The 22,229-nt window shown below is 45.0% G+C and overlaps 1 protein-coding gene across 1 annotated transcript in view; it reads right to left on the minus strand.

Annotated features, from left to right (window-relative positions):
* RPTOR (regulatory associated protein of MTOR complex 1) overlaps window positions 1-22,229 on the minus strand; it is a 324,636-nt gene that overhangs the window by 179,959 nt on the left and 122,448 nt on the right. Inside the window, 1 exon segment of the mRNA NM_001192130.4 lies at window positions 7,330-7,488. Within this exon segment, the coding sequence (NP_001179059.3) occupies window positions 7,330-7,488 (159 nt within the window).

Consider the following 22,229-nt stretch of genomic DNA (forward strand, 5'->3'; position numbering starts at 1 on the left):
CAGATTCTGTGGTCAAGGAATAGACTCTGTATGATTTCAACCCTTCAAACTTTATTGAGACATTTATTTCTGTAAGGCGGAACAGGCCTTTCTCATGTTCTATGGGCATTGGGTGTAGGGTTCTGGTAAGTGAGTCAGAGCAATTGATGGTCTTTTAAGTGATTTTTTTTTTTTTAATTAGAAAAATATACCATGTCTGGAGTTTTCTTTGTGAGAAAGTTTTTAATTATCAATTTTAACATTGGTTTTAACCTATCAATTACTGCCAGACTGTTACTCAAATACTGGATATGTTTCTTTCTCTAACTGGTCCTGACAATCTTGCTTTATGTGTCTTAAATTCTATTAGCCATCTATGCATTCAGGATAGGTATAGCTTCCTGATGACCTGACTTGTCTGGTACAATGTCTCTTTTCATCTCTGGCAAAACTCCTTGTCTCAAAGTCTATTTTCTCATTAGTAATACAGCCACTTTGGCTCTTTTTCAGCTAGTCTTTCGTGATACACCTTATTACATTCAAGCATCTCTCAGGATTTCCTTGGTGGTCAGTCCAGTGGCTAAGACTCTGAGCTCCCAATTGCAGGGGTTGTGGGTTCAACCCCTGGGGAGGGAACTAGATCCCACATGTTACAACCAAGAGTTCACAAGCTGCAAATAAAAAGAGCCTGCATCTGCAACGAAGATCGAAGATCCAATGTGCCACAACTAAGACCTGGTGCAACCAAAATAAATAAATGTAAATATTAAAAAAAGAAATAAAGTGCATCCCTTGCTGACAGCAGAAAGTGTGATCTTGCTTTTTTATTCAGTGCGACATAAACTTATAAAACACAAAGAATGAGGGACGTTCTAGAGGATAACTGGTCTGCACTCCAAAAGTCAATGTCCACTGTTCAGAAAATGGAAACACAAGTCACAGAATGGGAAGGACTCTTTTAAAGATGAATATCTGATAAAGGACTTGTACCCAAATGTAAAAGGAACTCTTAAACTGAGTGAGAAAACCAATAGTCCTATTAATTGATAAAAGTGGGCAAAAGATATGGAAACCCCACCAAAGAAAATATACAGATGGCAGCCAAGCATATGAAAAGATGCTCAACATCCTATGTCATTAAGGAACTGCAAATTAAAAGGAGATACCACGATGCACCTAATTAGAATGGCTAAAATCCAGAACACTGGCAACAACAAATGTCAAGGAGGATGTGGAGCAATAGGAACTACCATTTATTGCTGGTGGGAATGCAAACGACGCAGCTACTTTGGAACAGGGTTTGCCAATTTCTTAGAACGCTAAACATAACAGCTAGTCTAGCAGTGGCTCTCTTAGGTATTTATCCAAATGAGAAGAAATCTTATGTCTATACAAAAATCCACACAAAAGTTTAGAACAGCATTATTTACAATTCCCCAAAACTGGAAGCAACCAGGATGTCTTTCACTAGTGGTACATCCAAATAATGGAATCTTTTTCAGTGGTAAAGAGAAAATGAGCTCTCTAGCCGTGAAAAGACATGAAGGAAATTTGAATGTATACTCCTAATTGAAAAAAGCCAGTTTTAAAACACTACATTCTATATGCTTCTAACTATATGATATGCTAGAAAAGGTAAAACTATAAAGACAATATGATACAAATAACATATTTAACCCCTATATAAAACATATAATTGATCAAGACACACTAGGTTATCCCACAAAGGAAAGGTATATTTAATACTAGAAAATCATATATCTTCCAATGCATTTCAAGTTTAAAGGAGAAAAATCATACCATCATCTAACACATACATACAAAATGGCTTGGGGGGAAAAGCAACATCTATTGATGACTTGAAAAAATAAACTAGGAATAGAAGGGCATCTTTTAAAAAATATTTGTATAATGTTGTGTTCATTTCTACCATACAACAACACTGTGGTGGTTTAGTCACTAAGTTGTGTCTGACTCTTGGAACCCCATAGACTGCAGGCCGGGAGGCTCCTCTGTCCATGGGATTCTCCAGATTCTACAGATTCTCCACTGCAAGAAAACTGCAGTGAGTTGCCATTTCCTTCTCCAGGGGATCAAACCCAGGTCTCCTGCATTGCAGGCAGATAATTTACCAAATGGCCTATGAGGGAATCAGTCATAATTATACATGTACCCCCTCCGTCTTGAGTCTCCCTCCTTTCCCCCATCCCACCTCTCTAGGTCACCACAGAGCGCCAGACTGGGCACCCTGTGTGCTACAGCAACTCCTCATCCACTACCCACTTTACACACAGCGGTGTATATGTCGATGCTGCTTTCTCCATTTGTCCCATTCACTCCCTCCCCCACTGTGTCCACAAGTCCATTCTTTACACCTGTGTCTCCACCGAGAAGGGCATCTTTTAATCTGATAAGGGTTTTTCTTATTTTTTATTCTTTTTACAAATATCTATAGTGAATATCATACAATGATGCAGAGGACACACTCCTTTCCAAATGAGGAATGAGACAAGGACATGCAGTCACCACTCCACTCTCTGGGAGGTGCTGGTAACACAGAAAGATACAAACAATAAACAGCAGGACTGGAAGGAAAGTAAACTGCTGTGATTTGCAAACCACATGGTAGTCTGTTTAGAAATTTTAAAACATGTACAAATCATTAGGATCAACGAGAGAACAGCAAATTAGAAAGAAAGAAAGTGAAGTTGCTCAGTTGTGTCCAACTCTGTGACCCCATGGACCATAGCCCACCAGGCTTCTCTGTCCATGGAATTTTCCAGGCAAGAATACTTGACTGGGTTGCCATTTCCTTCTCTGGAGGATCTTCCTGACTCGGGGATAGAACCCAGGTCTCCCACTGCAGGCAGACACTTTACCATAAGCTAGTTAGCAAATTAGCAGACGTAAAAAAAATGTACAAAAAATCAACTGCTTTGCCACACACCATGGTAAAAACTCACAGAACATCATTTTTAAACATTTGTAACCACATGGCCAAGAGGAGCTACCCCTTGCCCGAGGTCAGGTGTGGTGGCCAAGAGGTGCTACCCTACGCCTGAGGTCAGGGACGGCAGCTGAGAGGAGCAACCCCATGTCCAAGGAGTGGTGGCTACGCAGGCGCAGGAGGGCCGAGAGGAGCTACTCCATGTTCAAGGTCAGGAGGGGCAGCTGTGAGGACATACCCCTCATCCAAAGTAAGGAGGAGCGGCTGCGCTTTGCTGGAGCAGCCGAAAGGAGATAACCCACATCCAAGGTAAGAGAAACCCAAATGAAACAGTAGGTGTTGTGAGAGGCATTAGAGGGCAGATACACAAACCATAATCACAGAAAACTAGTTAATCTAATCACATGTACCACAGCCTTGTCTAACTCAATGAAACTAAGCCATGCCGTATGGGGCCACCGAAGACAGGCGGGTCATGGTGGAGACGTCTGACAGAATGTGCTCCACTGGAGAAGGGAATGGCAAACCACTTCAGTATTCTTGCCTTGAGAACCCCATGAACAGTATGAAAAGGCAAAATGATAGGATACCGAAAGAGGAACTCTCCAGGTCGGTAGGTGCCCAATATGCTATTGGAGATCAGTGGAGAAATAACTCCAGAAAGAATGAAGGGATGGAGCCAAAGCAAAGACAATACCCAGCTGTGGATGTGACTGGTGATAGAAGCAAGGTCTGATACTGTAAAGAGCAATATTGCATAGGAACCTGGAATGTCAGGTCCATGAATCAAGGCAAATTGGAAGTGGTCAAACAGGAGATGGCAAGAGTGAACGTCGACATTCTAGGAATCAGAGAACTAAGTTTCCAAGGCAAACCATTCAATATCACAGTAATCCAAGTCTATGCCCCAACCAATAATGCTGAAGAAGCTGAAGTTGAATGGTTCTATGAAGACCTACAGACCTTTTGGAACTAACACCAAAAAAGATGTCATTTTCATTATAGGGGACTGGAATGCAAAAGTAGGAAGTCAAGAAACACCTGGGGTAACAGGCAAATTTGGCCTTGGAATACGAAATGAAGCAGGGCAAAGGCTAATAGACTTTTGCAAAGAGAACACACTGGTCATAACAAACACCCTCTTCCAACAACACAAGAGAAGACTCTACACGTGACCATCACCAGACGGTCAACACCAAAATCAGACTGATTATATTCTTTGCAGCCAAACATGGAGAAGCTCTATACAGTCAGCAAAAACAAGACTGGGAGCTGACTGTGGCTCACATCATGAACTCCTTACTGCCAAATTCAGACTTAAATTGAAGAAAGTAGGGAAAACCACTAGACCATTCAGGTATGACTTAAATCAAATCCCTTATGATTATACAGTGGAAGTGAGAAATAGATTTAAAGGACTAGATCTGATAGAGTTCCTGATGAACTATGGACGGAGGTTCGTGACATTGTACAGGAGACAGGGATCAAGACCCTCCCCATGGAAAAGAAATGCAAAAAAGCAAAATGGCTGTCTGGGGAGGCCTTACAAATAGCTGTGAAAAGAAGAGAAGCGAAAAGCAAGGGGGAAAAGGAAAGATATAAGCATCTGAATGCAGAGTTCCAAAGAATAGCAAGGAGAGATAAGAAAGCCTTCCTTGGTGATCAATGCAAAGAAATAGAGGAAAACAACAGAATGGGAAAGACTAGAGATCTCTTCAAGAAAATCAGAGATACCAAGGGAACATTTCATGCAAAGATGGGCTCGATAAAGGACAGAAATGGTAGGGACCTAACAGAAGCAGAAGATATTAAAAAGAGGTGGCAAGAATACACAGAAGAACTGTACAAAAAAAGATCTTCACGACCCAGATAATCACAATGGTGTGATCACTCACCTAGAGCCAGACATCCTGGAATGTGAAGTCAAGTGGGCCTTAGAAAGCATCGCTACGAACAAAGCTAGTGGAGGTGATGGAATTCCAGTTGAGCTATTTCAAAGCCTGAAAGATGATGCTGTGAAAGTGCTGCACCCACTATGCCAGCAAATTTGGAAAACTCAGCAGTGGCCACAGGACTGGAAAAGGTCAGTTTTCATTCCAATCCCAAAGAAAGGCAATTCCAAAGAATGCTCAAACTACCGCACAATTGCACTCATCTCACATGCTAGTAAAGTAATGCCAAAATTCCCCAAGCCAGGCTTCAGCAATACGTGAACTGTGAACTTCCTGATGTTCAAGCTGGTTTTAGAAAAGGCAGAGGAACCAGAGATCAAATTGCCAACATCCACTGGATCATGGAAAAAGCAAGAAAGTTCCAGAAAAACATCTATTTCTGCTTTATTGACTATGTGGATCACAATAAACTGTGGAAAATTCTGAAAGAGATGGGAATACCAGACCACCTGACCTGCCTCTGAGAAACCTGTATGCAGGTCAGGAAGCAACAGTTAGAACTGGACATGGAACAACAGACTGGTTCCAAATAGGAAAAGGAGTACGTCAAGGCTGTATATTGTCACCCTGCTTATTTAACTTCTATGCAGAGTACATCATGAGAAACGCTGGGCTGGAGGAAGCACAAGCTGGAATTAAGATTGCAGGAAGAAATATCAATAACCTCAGATATGCAGATGACACCACCCTAATGGCAGAAAGTGAAGAGGAACTAAAAAGCCTCTTGATGAAAGTGAAAGAGGAGAGTGAAAAAGTTGGCTTAAAGCTCAACATTCAGAAAACGAAGATCATGGCATCTGGTCCCATCACTTCATGGCAAATAGATGGGGAAACAGAGGAAACAGTGTCAGACTTTATTTTTTGCGGGGCTCCAAAATCACTGCAGATGGTGATTGCAGCCATGAAATTAAAAGACACTTACTTCTTGGAAGGAAAGTTATGACCAACCTAGATAGCATATTCAAAAGCAGAGACGTTACTTTACCAACAAAGGTCCGTCTAGTCAAGGCTATAGTTTTTCCAGTGGTCGTGTATGGATATGAGAGTTGGACTGTGAAGAAAGCTGAGCACCGAAGAATTGATGCTTTTGAAGTGTGGTGTTGGAGAAGACTCTTGAGAGTCCCTTGGACTGCAAGGAGATCCAACCAGTCCATTCTAAAGTAAATCAGTCCTGGGTGTTCTGTGGAAGGACTGATGCTAAAGCTGAAATTCCAGTACTTTGGCCACCTCATGCGAAGAGTTGACTCATTGGAAAAGACTCTGATGCTGGGGGGGATAGGGGGCAGGAGAAGAAGGGGACGACAGGATGAGATGGCTGGATGGTGTCACTGACTTGATGGACATGAGTTTGGGTGAACTCCGGGAGTTGGTGATGGACAGAGAGGCCTGGTGTGCTGCAATTCATGGGGTCACAAAGAGTCAGACACGACTGAGTGACTGAACTGAACTGAACTGACTGAACCACGTCAAAAAGTATAAAGTATCTAGGAATAAATCTAAAAAATGATACAAATATTTATGAAATTATAAGATACCACTGATACACACTTTGAAAGAGCATAGTTTGGAAAACTCAATAATATAAAGATATTGAGTCTCCACGCCCCACACCATTTAATCTAGTGATTTATAAGCTGATTGAGTATTTTCATGGAAGATCAACAGACCAAAAAGAATAAAGCAGGGAAACTCACCTTCCCAAATATCAGGAATCACTGAAAACCTACACTGATTAAAACAACTAACTGGCATAAAGGGAGACCCACGGAACAGAACAGAGAGCTCGGAAACATACCTACTCACTAAGGAAACCTGACTGAGTCCAAAGCTGGCATTAAATGGTAATGGTATCCACTTCAAAAAGAAAAAAGAATTTGAAACCCTACTTAAAAGTATGTGCAAAAATTAGTTTCAGGTGGATTAAAGATCCAAATTATGGACAAAAATACACATCTGTGAAAGAACACATGGAATATTTCAGTGACCGTGGCATAAGGAAAGTCTTAAGAAGATACTAAATGCCCACATTCTAAGAGAAGACTGAACAGGGGCCACTTCAAAATAAAGAAAGCCCATCCACTAAGGGACATCACAAGAGAACAGCAGCAAACAGACAAACCCAGAAACCAAGCCATAAACTCAGGGACATTTGCAACTAACAAAAATGGTAAAGGGTTACTGTCTAGGATATAAGGAATTCCTCCAAATAAGTAAGAAAAAGACACAATCTAAGTGAAGAACAGGAGACACCACTGCAAGAGGGGGAGCCTACATGGCCAACCTAGAAACCGGAAGGCACCTGCATTTGGTTTTGTGGAAATGAATTAACTATTGATGGCTCCATAGAAGCTACAGGTGAACAGGATCTGCAGCCAACCACCAAAACTTAAAGATTTCCTTGTAAAAAGATAAATAAATTGGATTCATGGGAATCTTTTATGGTGCACCCACCTTGTTGAAGACCCAGATCTCGCCATTAACGGTGGGCCTGGGCACCCCATGGCCATTGTAGTGGAAGAGGACCCGCTCCTCCTTGGCATTTCGGCGTAAAGACGTGCAAAGCTTCTTTACTTCATCCACAGTCGGATCAAGGCTCTGCTTATACCGCGCCTGTTGCAGGAGACAAAGATTAAGAAACTTACCATGGATTCATAAGAATACATAAAACTTAAACTCCATCCTTTACTCCAAGTTTGCATTGAATGGACGCTGCACAAATAATATCATGTCTCTCCATCTCCAGCTGGGATGATGCCTACTTCACAGAGAGGTTGTGAACATTCATTTACTCAACAAATATTTATGGCGAAGATCCCATGGGATAAATAAGTAATGCCTGCCACACAGTAACACAAGTAAAAGGTAGCACCACTGTGATATCAAAAATATTTCTTAGAAGCATTGAATCTCTTTGGAAAAACACTGGAATGTGGAAGAGGCAACTTAAACACAGAAAGCTGTAATACAGCGGCAAAGGAGAATAGTTTCAAAAAGACAAGGTAAGGAAGCAAAATGCCCCTCTCTTGATTAGTCATATTTGCCCAGCTTAGCCCCCTCCCACTACTCCTGCCTGGACCCTTGCTGATGAACCTAAAGAATACACAGAAATCAATACACACACACACACACACACACACACACACAATCGATAGGTGGTTAAAGGACACAACTGTAAGGAACTCCCACTTTTAAAGCAACAAAGAAGATTAAACTTAACAAGAAATGCACAAAACTCTAAGAAGGAAATTTTATAAAACTGTCCTGGAGAACAGAAGGAAGCATGAACAAATTGGAGATGCTCCCAGCCTGAGGAAGATGCACCCACATTCTTAAGACATCAGTTCTCCCTAGGTTAAGAGCCCACGTTTCCAATAAATATAACAACAAAGTATTTCACGGAGCTGCTACTGAAGTTTGCATGGAAAATAAACATGCCAGAACAGCCATGAAAACACTGAAAGGAGAGGTATGAGGAGTCCCGCTCACCGAAATTTCGACCTCGTCTGGGCCTCTGTAAGGAATCAAGTGAGGATCAGGGCCCAGAGAGACCAGCCCGCCAGGGAGCTACTACAGAGTCCAGAATTAGGTCCAAACATGTTTCCTCATGCAGTCACAATGTTATGAACACTGATTTTATTTCATTAGAAACTGTGCTGACACCAAGAGAACCTGAGTCTGCCCCCTCCGCACAGCTTTCCAGCTAGGATGTGTGAAGTCCTGGTTCCACTGAAGACCATTCAGTGTCCCCCGAGGTTAGTCCTAAACAAGAGTGCTGTTCTCCCCTACCACCCATAAGGTCACAGGGTTGACATTACTCGGAGACATCAGTAAAGTTGGGGATTCGTTATTTCTGACCTTGGCTCCATCAAGGTCTTCTCCTGTGGGATGCAAAAAATGATTCAGCCTCGTTTTCTTACCTGTCGCCCAGAAAGGACACATTAATGGACCAGCATGAAAGGCACTACAGATAATAATATACCTCCTAGGGCTTTATGGGAATTAATTAATATTTTTAAGGGCTTTGAAATGAGAAGCACTAAATTAAATGTCACTACACCACGTTAAGGTTTTGTTTCAAAACGAGAATGCCTGGGATAATGGCTCCGCGGCTGGAGGGAGTGCCAAGGCACAGGAAGCATCTCACCATTTGGGAGATTTGCGACAACTGTAGCTGGGCGTATTAAATGACAGTGCAAGTCTCTGAAATACTGCTTGTTGTGCTGGGCATTGCTACTGTAAGTCCAAATCTCAAGACAGAATAATATACAATGGTGGAAATTCGGGGGATGTGAGAGAGGAAGAGAACAGAAGACGGAACAATGGGCGGAAGGAGGAAAGGAAAACTGGCCCTGGGCTTAGTGAAGGGGATGGGGCTCCAGATTTCACTTCCTTCCAGGACTGTCTCCTGCTAACTCTAAATGCTAACAAAGCTAACAAAGCCTAAGTAGACTCTGCCTTCCCTGCGGAGGCGGCCCCTCCTCCTGCAGATTCCAGAGGCTACGCAGTGTGGGGGCAGGGGGTGGGGGGTGGGCGGGGGGTGACTCTGCTTCAAGATGCTCAGTGGGCAGCGGAGGCCCTTCTCCATCTGGTGAAGCCACACGTGGTGCTGCTGTTGTGCCTGCAGAAGAATAACAGCAGTGCCCGGGGAGGAGCAGGGGCTCTGCTGGGTGGTCTCACACCAGAATCCCATAAGGAAGAAACCTGTGCTACTGGAGCGGCACTGCCTGTGCTCCTCTGGGGTTTCTAGTAAAGATTACTGCGCATTACTCGACTGGGAATGTGATTATGAATAATGTTATTTCCATCCTTCTATGGCAATGAGCAATACCTCAAGTTCAGAACCAAGAAACAGAAATGCCTGAGAGATTTTCTCAGAACTGTCCAGGAGGAATAAGCATACTGTTGGATTTGGGCTGCTTCTGTCTCTGTTCCGGAGTCTTGCTAAGATTTCACCCTCTCCCTCTCCTTCCCAACTAGGAAGCAAAGGCTTTCAGGAAGCTGCTGGGCAGGGGGAAGGTCAGGTCTGCTCAAAGGACACCTGTTTCAGGTGGTGTCCCATGTAAGAAAACTCCAAGCCCTTGGCAGTTCAGGAGCTTTATGCCACCACCCCTCACAAAACACTTACCGCCCTTTGCATCCTCAACATCACTACCGAGGCCAAGCCACTGCGACCACCACCACCACCATCATTATCAGCACCTCCAGAACCAACACCATCGTCACATCCCATCACCATCAGGAGCACCACATCCCTCTCCCCTCCTCTCCCCTCCCCTCTATCTGCCCCTCCCCTTCCCTCAGATTGCTCTGACTGTTGTCTCTTACCTCTTCCCAGGTCTATCCTCCTCTGTCAACCTCTAATGTGACTGTGACTCAGCTTCCCTTCTTTTTTCACACTACATGCTCCTCCTGGGCAGCATCTCTGAACAAACCCATGGCCAAATTCCTTGTCGTGCTCCACATGTGCCCACCCTCTAGGGTCCCGGCCATAGTCTCGGGCATCAGTCTGTACCGAGTCACTCAAACCACACCCCTCGGGGCCTGTCCTTTTTGATGCTCTCCTTCTCACCTCCCCTTCATCCAGTGACCCGAACATGTGGCTGTACCACCTCTGCCTTCAGCAGGGGTCAAACAGCCCCTAACTCTCCCCAGGATTCCAGACCATCCTCTCCAAGTCTTTCCATTCAGTCACAGCCTTCCTGCTCAAACACACAGCAAGCAGGCCACTTGCCCCTGAAAATCAAGTCCTCAGTGGGGGCGTCTGCTGCCCCCAAGACAGCCACCATGCCTGACCATGGCACAGACACCTTGGCCACCCCACCCCCACAGCCCTCCGCTCAGCCACCGCATCTTTCCCAGGGGTCCTGAGCAAGCTGTGTGCTTTCACACAGACCCCAAAGCTACTCTGTTTTTAGGAAGAATACAAGGGCAAGGTGTTGTGCAGCACAAGTACACTGTCCAGTTCATTTGCATGTTTTATGTTTAAATGTTTTCACTATTTCATAGTAAGATGCTATCCTGTACAATTTTTTTCCAGTGTTATCGTAAGACTGTTCCCTCAGCCCCCAATCTCTTAATTGAAAAACAAATGAAAACCAACAACTGTTTACCTTTTAAGTTGAAATGGGAAACTTGAGTCCTTGAAGTGCAAACAGGAGGCAGGGGCCTCCTGTAAACAGGTGTTCAGTCTATAAATTCCCCGTGCCCCCACCTCCCCCCGCCAGAATCCACTCAGCTCTAAAGAAACTCACAGACACTGTGCTGGCTCTGAGCGTCACACCTATGGAAACAGGTGCAGTTTTCATCTAAAATGTAACCAGAGCCTTCCCAAACTCATCACCGAAAGGTGGATCTCGAACAAATCAAAACCATCTCATGAAACAAGAAGGCAGCCCAGAGCCCTTCGGCAGAGCGGGAGCAGAGCCCCCAGCCCAGCCTGGTGCCCAGCCTGCAGGCCTCACCTTGGCTTTCGTGCTTATGCACTTGTGCAGCCTGAGTCTGGTCACTCAGTACAGGTAGAGCCAAGCTTAGTTGCTTTTCAGAAATAAAAGGGAAGTCTAGAAACAGAAGTCTCCGATCATTTTCCAATTGGTTCCCACCTTTTCATATTATTCTGGAATTTTATGTCACATACAGAGATAGAATGTATAAGCCATCATACTGACCCCTTAGGAGGTCCCTGGCTCTGAGAGTGGCTGACAGATTAGGGCCGTTCCACCTGCCCAGGTCATCACTAGAATAAGAGGCTCATGACATGTGCTCTGCAGAGAGATCTGATCTGACTTTGATTCATGTCTGCCTCAACAATCCAGGGCCCCTTTTTACCATTCATTAAGTAGTAATTTATTTTGTCTTCTAAGAATCTCTCTTCTTGACTCATAGTCCTCAAGGCTCCAGCACAGACTGTTCTAGCAACCTGCTCCACCCACTTCACAGTGTTAGCTGAGCAGCAGACACAAATATTTTCAGGTATCCCACCACCCACGCCCTGCCAAGATCTGCCAAGGGCAGTGATGTCTCAAAGGAGGCTTTGACTGTGTTAAGACAAGTGACTGAACCACCTCACCATAGCCCGCCCTAAAATCAAGTTCCAGTCCATTTCCAGGCCTGACAGTAAAGCCACCAGCTGTCAATGCTCCATCAAGCCTCCAGGGAAAGACAGGCTGCAAGCAGGCCAAGTTCCACTGAGGTCCCTTGGAAAGTTCTGGAGTCCTCCTGGTCACCTCCTGTCCACTCCCTCCATACCCACGACAGCTCTACGGTGGCCTCTTTCCCCTGGGTCTTTGTGCTGCCTCCATCCCTCCCCACTCAATACTGGAGATGAGTCGCACAGGAGTCAGGTGTGCCCAGTGGTGAGTCCCTCCCCTCTGCAAGAGCACGGGTCCCTGATACGGAGGGCTTGGGTTCATCCCCAGATCAGTGATTTACCAGCCATTCAACTTGGGAAAGCTCACAAACCCAACCCAACCTCAGTTTCCTCCTCCGTAAAACAACTAAAATACTACTGTCCCTGACTACTCCCTAGGCTGCAGGGACCATATGAGAAAGTACTTGTCATTAAGCTGGAGGACACAGATGGAGCCTGGCACTGGCGCTGTACTTCTGATGTACCAGCCTCCTGACCTTCACACCCACTGTGCAAAGTAGGCATTGTCATCATACCTGTCTCACAGATAGGGAGCTGGGGCACAGAGAGGTGCGGCAACTACCACGAGGTCACACAGCTGGCACGGGGCCAGCTGACTTCAGCTGACTTCAGAATGGGCCCTGGGCGGGGGGTGGGGCAGGGCCCATTCTGAAGTCAGAAGCATGAGGACATCCATGGGAACTCGGAGACCAATGGTGAGCTTTCTCGTGTTGCTGCAAACTGGGGACAAGCAGGGAGTAGAAAGACAGACCAGCCCTCTCTGGCCATCCTCACGTGCCGGCATCCTGTCGTGCTTCAATATGACCCCTGGGCTCTGACACCCCTCTAATAGGAAGGCCTTCCTCTCAAGAAGGGCTAATAGCCTGAGCACCTGCCTTGACTGAGCAGCAAAGATGAGCACTGCTTGGGAGACTGAGAATAGCTTAAGTCACTCACGGCTACTGATTTTTCCAAATAATTCCACATCAGCACTGACTCTCTCCTTACATTAATGCCGGACTACCTCCAAGCAGTATCAATAACTGCTAGTGACCTGGAACACTCAAAATTTACTAATCTGCCTGGTGGGCAGAGAAGGAGAAAACTCAGAATGTAATAAGCTGTATGCAGCAAGTGGAGGGGGCAGGAGAGGGGAGACTGAACCTCAGTCCCTAGGGCCAGAGCATTCACTGGACACAGGAATATGGGCATCCCAAGCCTGCAGTTGTGCTCTGAGCCACTGCTACAGCTGCAGAGAACTTCTGGAAATAGCTCATATATGTTATCTTTGGCAGTAACAAAATGAGCAAAGGGAATAAATAAATCCCTAGCAGAGTGAGGAGGAAATAGGTATCATTAAATGGTTGCCAAACCAGGCCAGGATAGCGGTCTGCTGGGGTGTGCCCACCACCTCGCGCCAAGCTGGAATTCATTCAGAGAAACAGCCACCAAATTGACTCATGAGAAGGTGTCCCTGCTTTATACCTCCTACCAACAGAGTCCACTTTGAGTCAATCACCAAACAGGGCTGCCCCAGGGTCCAGGAGCCAACAGGGGGGTCGAACTCTCAGAGTCTATATCTCCAGCTAGTCTATGGCCATAAATTCAAACTTACATCTGCCATAAGAAGCATTCTTGCTAACCCCATTCATTTACTTTTCAAAGAAATTTCTCATTTCTTATTAGATTTCTTATAATATTCAGGATCATGTCTGTAGGGGCTAGTCTGATTTCTACATGGAGGCTCAGCAATCTGCAAGTGACAGTACAGGACGAGCTGCTGGCTCCAGGACAGCTCTGGAGGACCCCAGGGACCTCTGAGCAGGGCCCCAGCCTCCACACTGAAAGTCGAAGAAGTCTGCCTTCCGGGTCCGCGCTCATCTGCTCCACAGAATGTTTTCTAGAATACTAGTTTGGGTAATTTCATCGCCCCATGGCAAAATGCCCTGGCTTCTCTCTGCTCACTCACCAGTACAACCTGACTTCCACCCTGAGTGGGAGGAGAACGGCTGTGCCTGTAGCACCCAGGCCTCGGCACTAGAGCTCCCAGGGCCGGGGAAGCCCTGCTGGCAGGCACGCGTGGGTGAGAAATGCTGAACGCTAGCACTGAAGGGTCACTATACAAGGTCAGAGTAACTCCTGGTGTTTTCAACATGTATATTCCCAATAAGAACAGTTTTACAAGAAATCTATAAAATCACTGCCTCTCTTTCCTTTATGTATTATTCAATACCAATTTTCTCTTCCTTCCTTAATTTGCAAAAGAGGCAGGAGAGAACGAGAAGAGCTGGTTTAGTATTCAAAGTCCAGAAATAGCAACCATAGCTTTGAGATGGGGTCTGAGTTCACTTGTGAAATAAAAGGCTCATGTGGTCTCTGCAGACATGCTTAGACTCTCCCCTCAGTGGATGTGAGAAACACTGTTGTCATCAGAGAGCAGTTCTGTCCCCCAGGGCACATTTGGTCTGGAAGTAGGCTTGGTTGGTACAATGGGGGTGGTGGTAGTTCTCTTGGCATCTGATGGGTGAATGTCAGGGAAGGTGCTGAATATCCTACACCTATGCTCACAGCGTGTGCGGACATTACTGCCACAAAGATAAATCATCTGGCCCAAAATGTCAACAGTGCTGGGTTTGAGAAAGCCTGCTTTAGAGGGAAAATATGAAGCTTTGATTTTAATGAGGACACACTGATCCTAATCTAATAAAGTGAAAAAAAAACAAGGTGAAGAAAAATGTATTTAATGTATGACCATTTATCCAAGAGGGTAACAAATGTGTGTAAATATACATATATATATATATTTATATTTATATATATATATATATATACACACACACTGTTCAATATATACTGCTCAGCAATACGTGAACTGTGAACTTCCAGATGTTCAAGCAGGATTTAGAAAAGGCAGAGGAACCAGAGATCAAATTACCAACATCTGCTGGATCGTTGAAAAAGCAAGAGAGTTCCAAAAAGACATCTATTTCTGCTTTATTGACTATGCCAAAGCCTTTGACTATGTGGATCACAATAAACTATGGAAAATTCTGAAAGAGATGCGAATACCAGACCACCTGACCTGCCTCTTGAGAAACCTGTATGCAGGTCAGGAAGCAACAGTTAGAACTGGACATGGAACAACAGACTGGTTCCAAATAGGAAAAGGAGTATGTCAAGGCTATATATTGTCACTCTGCTTATTTAACTTATATGTAGAGTACATCATGAGAAATGCTGGGCTGGAGGAAGCACAAGCTGGAATCAAGATTGCTGGGAGAAATATCAATAACCTCAGATACGCACATGACACCACCCTTATGGCACCAAGTGAAGAACTAAAAATAAAAAGCCTTTTGATGAAAGTGAAAGAGGAGAGTGAAAAAGTTGGCTTAAAGCTCAACATTCAGAAAACTAAGATCATGGCATCCAGTCTCATCACTTCACAGCAAATAGATGGGGAAACAGTGGAAACAGTGGCTGACTTTATTTTTCTGGGCTCCAAGATTGCTGCAGATGGTGATTGGAGCCATGAAATTAAAAGACGCTTACTCCTTGGAAGGAAAGTTATGACCAACCTAGACAGCATATTAAAAAGCAGAGACATTACTTTGTCAACAAAGGTCCGCCTAGTCAAGGCTATGGTTTTTCCAGTGGTCATGTATGGATATGAGAGTTGGACTGTGAAGAAAGCTGAGCACTGAAGAATTGATGCTTTTGAACTGTTGTGTTGGAGAAGACTCTTGAGAGTCCCTTGGACTGCAAGGAGATCCAACCAATCCATCCAAAAGGAGATCAGGCCTGGGTGTTCATTGGAAGGACTGATGTTGAAGCTGAAACTCCAAGACTTTGGCCATCTGATGCAAAGAGCTGACTCACTGGAAAAGACCCTGATGCTGGGAAAAATTGAGGGTAGGAGGAGAAGGGGACAACAGAGGATGAGATGGTTAGATGGCATCACTGACTCAATGGACATGCGTTTGGGTAAACTTCAGGAGTTGGTGATGGACAGGGAAGCCTGGTGTGCTGCGGTTCATGGGGTCGCAAAGAGTCAGACGTGACTGAGTACTGAACTGAACTGAACTGAACTGATACTGTTTAAACGTTTAAACGATTACCTACAGAAGAAAGGGGGACACAGGATGGCAAGGACGGGAATAGAAGCCAGATTTGAATCCACCTGTCAAAACAGGGAACACGGGTTTGATTCCAGGTCTGGGAAGATTTCACATGCCATGGAACTAAGCCCATGCACCAAATCAACTGAGCCTGCGCGCCTAGAGTCCGTGCTCTGCAACAAGAGAAGCCACAGTGAGAAGCCTACTTACCACAACTAGAGAGTAGCCCCCGATCACTGCTGCAACCACAGAAAGCCTGAACAAAGCAATGAACACCCAGTGTAGCCAAAAATAAATAAATACATTAAAAAATTTTTAAGCAGTTCTTTAAAAATTCTAAGTAAAATGAGACAAATGAACCTAATTGTGTGTTCAATTGGCTACACAACCAGGCAGACAGGGACTCTTCAGTGTGACTGTATCTACACCCTGATATCAGAAAGAACTGAACACACTTCATGTACAGTTGGCAGTAATGGTATCAGAAATGCTGGTTTTGCTTCTGGAAAGGGCTGAGTGTAGGGTGGGATGGTGTACCCAAGTACTTCAACATCAGTACTTAGGTGGTGTCCACGAAGAACGTCAATGCTCAGGGTGGGAGAAACAGATACAGCTTTAAGACCCAGGGGATTAACTAAAACCTTGCAGTCCTGAAGCTGAATCAGCAAGAGCTCAAAACGCATTCTGTCTTTAAAACAGAGAGAAAGAGCACACGGTAGAGACTGCGCAGGAGCAGCGGTCACCTTCAGGCTCAGGTTAGGCTCTAAGTAACAACGCCTATTAGGGGAAACCAGTGAACCCTGGAGACTTGGCTGAATTCAGGCCTGGAGCAGAGGATGTACAGAATGAGTACACAACATCCTGTCTTGTCATAGGAGATAGGAAAGAAGTGATCAAAGACTTCCAGACCTGTAGCAAAGAGAACCAGGAGCCAATTTAAAGAGGCTTTAAGTGGCCAAAGAGAAAACATGAGCATCAATGATTAACAAATGCAACAAACTTTTATTGCACATGAAAGATAATGGAATGCATACCCCGTACCCGTTACCTCTGGGAGAAGTGCATTCATTATTTTGCAGTGGGATAAAAAAAAAAATAAGTATTCATATTGGCTTTCCTATATGAGCTATATCTCAAGATACCGAAATAATAGATGAGAGGAAAATTTCCCTTCTTAGCAATATACGAGTTAACAGACAAAGGGGAATAATAGAGCACCACCTTTTTACAACCTCCAATGGATGGGTCCAGGTAATGATCGCCAGTGGCTGCTAACCTTACAGAGAGAAGACAAACCATTCATCATACATATCCTAAAGGAAGTACATACCATCACCTATGGAATGTTGTGTCCCCAAAGCTCCCTCCAACTGGAGGAATCTGGTCAATCCTGAGGGGTGAGGGAAGGGTTGGCAGAATTCAGGTTTCAAGGAATTCTATAGGGCACATAACCTGATTCCTTCAATCAATATTTGCAGGAAGAAGCAGAGATGGATAATTGGAACAGGATGGGAGAAGGGGCTTTTTAGATAAATTCTATGGATTAATAGGGTAGATCAATCAGTTATAATGTATCCACCTTACTTACATTCTGATTCAAATAAACAAACTGTGTATGCGTGCGTGTAGTTTTTTAAAGTCATAATTACCTTCAAGATACACTGAAATATTTACAGATGAAATTATATGATGTCTGGGATTTGCTTCGAAATAAGCCAAGGGAGTGGGTAGGAGAGGGGGGTGGGTGGTGGTGTAGATGAAAGAGGACTAGAACAAGTTGATAACTACTGAAGAGAGATGATGGGGAGATATGAAAATTTTCCACAATAAATTAAAATTAACTCTGATGCTTTAAAATTAACAAAGGAATAAGCCACAGAAACAAACAGGCAAACAAGCAAACAGCATTTCAAAATGCTGCCATAATTAAAATGGAACTCCCCTAGAATTGTTTTTATGCATAACTTAATGTAAAAATTGGCTATTTTTGATTAAAATTTGCTTATATGAAGCATTTTGGAAAGACATCTAAAGAAGGTGTTCAGACAGGTGAAAAACTTATGAACGTGTTTTTACCAATAATCTGAAAGATTAACATACCTGGGAAAAAAGTTTCATAAACATAACACAGATACTGGTATTTCTCAGAAACCCATCTAGTGTTTCATACACAATAAGGAAGTATAATAATGGTTCAGCTTACTCAGAACTAGTGTTGATTTTTCACCGTGGGTCACATTTCCCAGCTGACCAACTAATGCCGTTTTGCGCAGCCAATGCCTCTAATGGGGTTGACAAAGCACTCTGGCCACATCATCTCCTCTGTCTGCATTACAAAAGCACTCACCGTCCTGCACTGGAGGCTAGACTCTGGGAGCAGGCCTGTACCCCATCATGCTCATTAGAGGCCAGCAAGCCAGGGGAGCACAGGACAGTGGGGGCACAGGGCCTGCCATCCCTGCCAGGCAGTCTGTGGGTTCTGTGAGTAAACAACTGAGTGACCATCATGCAAGCTGAGGCACGTAGCAGTGTCTCTAGAAGCAATGCTGCCATGCAGTTGGTGCTGTTTGTGAGTGAGAGGAGTATCAACTGGCCTGGGGAGGTATCCTACTTGCTTTAAAGAGCGAACTAAGGAACTGGAAGGAATGATGCTAAAGCTGAAACTCCAGTACTCTGGCCACCTCATGCGAAGAGCTGACTCATTGGAAAAGACTCTGATGCTGGGAGGGATTGGGGGCAGGAGGAGAAGGGGACGCCAGAGGATGAGATGGCTGGATGGCATCACCGACTCGATGGACGTGAGTTTGAGTGAACTCTGGGAGTTGGTGATGGACAGGGAGGCCTGGTGTGCTGCAATTCATGGGGTCACAAAGAGTCGGACACAACTGAGTGACTGAACTGAACTGAACTCAACTGAAGGAATGCAACAAAGGTCCGTCTAGTCAAGGCTATGGTTTTTCCCGTGGTCATGTATGGATGTGAGAGTTGGACTGTGAAGAAAGCTGAGCGCCGAAGAATGGATGCTTTTGAACTGTGGTGTTGGAGAAGACTCTTGAGAGTCCCTTGGACTGCAAGGAGATCCAACCAGTCCATCCTAAAGGAGATCAGTCCTGGGTGTTCATTGGAAGGACTGAAGCTAAAGCTGAAACTCCAGTACTTTGGCCACCTGATGCGAAGAGCTGACTCACTGGAAAAGACTCTGATGCTGGGAGGGATTGGGGGCAGGAGGAGAAGGGGACGACAGAGGATGAGATGGATGGATGGCATCACCGACTCGATGGACATGAGTTTGGGTGAACTCCAGGAGTTGGTGATGGACAGGGAGGCCTGGTGTGCTGCGATCCATGGGGTCGCAAAGAGTCGGACACGACTGAGTGACTGAACTGAACTGAACTGAAGGAACACAAAATGTGAAATAATCAAATAAATGTTTATAAACTCAGAGTAACATTTTTAGGCAGTCATGCCCAGAATTGGAAATGCTACTTGCTAATACTTACCTGGCAACCCCTCAGAATGGCAGTGGCCAGCTGCTGTTTTGTATAACAGGCCGCTACAGGGCCAGCTTCCCCCAGAGAGGGGCCCCTGTGTGCACCACACAGCCCACTCACCCCTCTCACCCCCAGGGCCCAGGGCTGGGAAGCAGAGGCTGGGCTTTGGCAACACTTGTCCAGTAAGGATGCAGCCCTGAGCTGGCAAAAGACTACATTCTTGCCACTGCCCTAGAGATACATCTAGTCTCAGGAATAGGAACAGAGAAACCAGTAATACAGGATGGACAGTGAGTCACACTGGCTGCTTTCCTCGCCCCTTCGTCTCTCCGGCTCAGCACACCTTGTCCCACCAAAGAGGCTGGTGGGGAGGAAGAAATTTTCCTCTACCCTTCTAGGTCTTTCTGACTGGACTAAGAATTAAACTGACATGTGACTGTTTAACAGGAGAAAATCAAACAAAAGTTTAATAGCACCTATACGTGGGAGAGGGGCTACCCAGGTGGCGCAGTGGTGAAGAACCTGCCTGCCAATGCAGGAGACACAAGAGACTCCGGTTTGATCCCTGAGTTGGAAGATCTGGAGGAGGAATCGCATCCCACTCCAGTATTCTTGCCTGGAAAATTCCATGGACAAGGAGCCTGGCAGGCTATAGTCCATAGGGTCACAAAAGGTCGGATATAACTGGGTGGCTGAGTTCACACACACAGTACCTGCATGGGAGAGACCCAGGAAAACTGAGGAACTCACTTCAACGACTGAAGCCCTCGCTCAGTTTACCATCTTCAGCAAAAGACAAGAGAAAACTTTGGTGGTGGGGACTTCAAAGGGGAAGAAGGCAATTCAGGCAGAGACTAAAAAGTTAATGTTTGGTAAACAAATGTCTGCTGGGCCCTGCATAGACAATGGGATACAGAGAAGGATTTTAACAGACAGACTTTGATGGGTTCAGGTTTATACTGTACTTATCTATGGGGGTGGCTCCCTTCCTCTAACAGGTCCTGCATCTCCAGTCTTGAGGTTCAGGGAAGGTCTAAGTTTCTTCCTGAGTCTTTTGGGCATTGGTCATCCATTGCTCTCAGTTTAAAATAATCTGCATGCCAAAGAGACTTTTGGGGGTGGCAAATTTTGTTCTCCTACAAGGCTGAATGTTTCCAGGCACCAAGCCCAAGCAGGGAGACCTGAGGACAAGCCAGCTGAAAGGCTTCTGGAACAGCGTTCTCACAAAGAGAATGGCTGTTCCTCCTCCTTTCTCCCTTTGAACACAACTCTATGGATGTGATGTTTGGAGCTGCAACAGCCATCTTGTGATCATAAGGGCAGAGTCAAGAAAACAGAGAATCTTCCAGAATCTTGATGCTACTAAACCATATATATATCTGATCCTGAAACCATTTATCTTCAGACTTCACAATAAACTTTTATTTGCTGAACCAGAGAAAAAGTACATATAATGGCTGAGAGGATGAACTCTGGGGACAGAGAGAATTGCAGCTCATACTAGGTTTGTGATCTTGGCAGATTATTTAACTTCTCCATACCTCCATTTCTTTATCTGCAAAATGGAAAGGCAGGGGTGGGAGAAAGAGGGAGCTCACAGTTTTTGTGAAGATTAAATGAGTTAATACATAAAAGCTCTTGGAATAGTGTCTGGCACATACTACCCATTATTGGAATGGTTACAAATGTTACTTGTTAACAGGAGCATCCCAACTAATCAATTTCCTTCTTCCAGCCCAACACCAGATCCTCAGTCCTGAGCCCTCCTTCTATGTTCTGCCCCCTAAACTCCCCATTCCTCAAGTATTCTGACTACTTTTCTGCAGATGTCTCTGAAACACAGGCAACCAGCCCTGATTCCTCTCCTGTTGTTCCCAGTGCTGCCTACTCCGCCTACTCTGTGTGCATGGTCTCCTTCAACCTGATGCCTCCTCCTGACTCCCTATTTCTCTGCATTTCTCCCAACACTGAACACACTGGCTCACACATACTGAACAGTCACTTTATATGAAACATGCGTTAAGTGAACGAATGTGTTATGTGTTTGTGCTCAGTTGTGTCCAACTCTTTAAGACCCTATGTTCTGTAGCCCACCAGGCTCCTCTGTCCCTGGGATTTTCCAGGCAATACTGGAGTGGGTTGCCATTTCCTTCTCCAGGGGATCTTCCAGACCCAGGGACTGAACCCACTTCTCTTGCATCTCCAGGACTGGTAGGTAGATTCTTCACCACTGTTCTACCTGGGAAGCCCAAGTAAATTGATACTGTTGGCTATATATATATGTCAATAAAGTCCTATAATTTTCCATAAAATTAAAACTTTCAGATATGTAATGGTTAGGACCAAGAGACTAATGAAGAATGAAAACACAGTAAATTTGACCTAGACTACCTGTCTGTTCAATTTAACCAATTTGTTGAGCCCAAAGCTTGAAGCTCTGGGCACTGGACTGCAGGGTGGCAATGGGCTGTCACGTCGAGGGTGAGGGAAGCAAACGCCACGGAAGGGGAAGCCTCAGGAAGTGATGTGAAGTCAGACACAGCCTGTGAGACAGAGGACACCAGGGGCTCAGAGGGCAAAAGCTGGGGGCACTCCAGATAGTGCAAACATCACATT

Source organism: Bos taurus, chromosome 19 (genome assembly GCF_002263795.3).
Source record: "Bos taurus isolate L1 Dominette 01449 registration number 42190680 breed Hereford chromosome 19, ARS-UCD2.0, whole genome shotgun sequence".
In the NCBI taxonomy this organism is placed as follows: Eukaryota; Metazoa; Chordata; class Mammalia; order Artiodactyla; family Bovidae; genus Bos; species Bos taurus.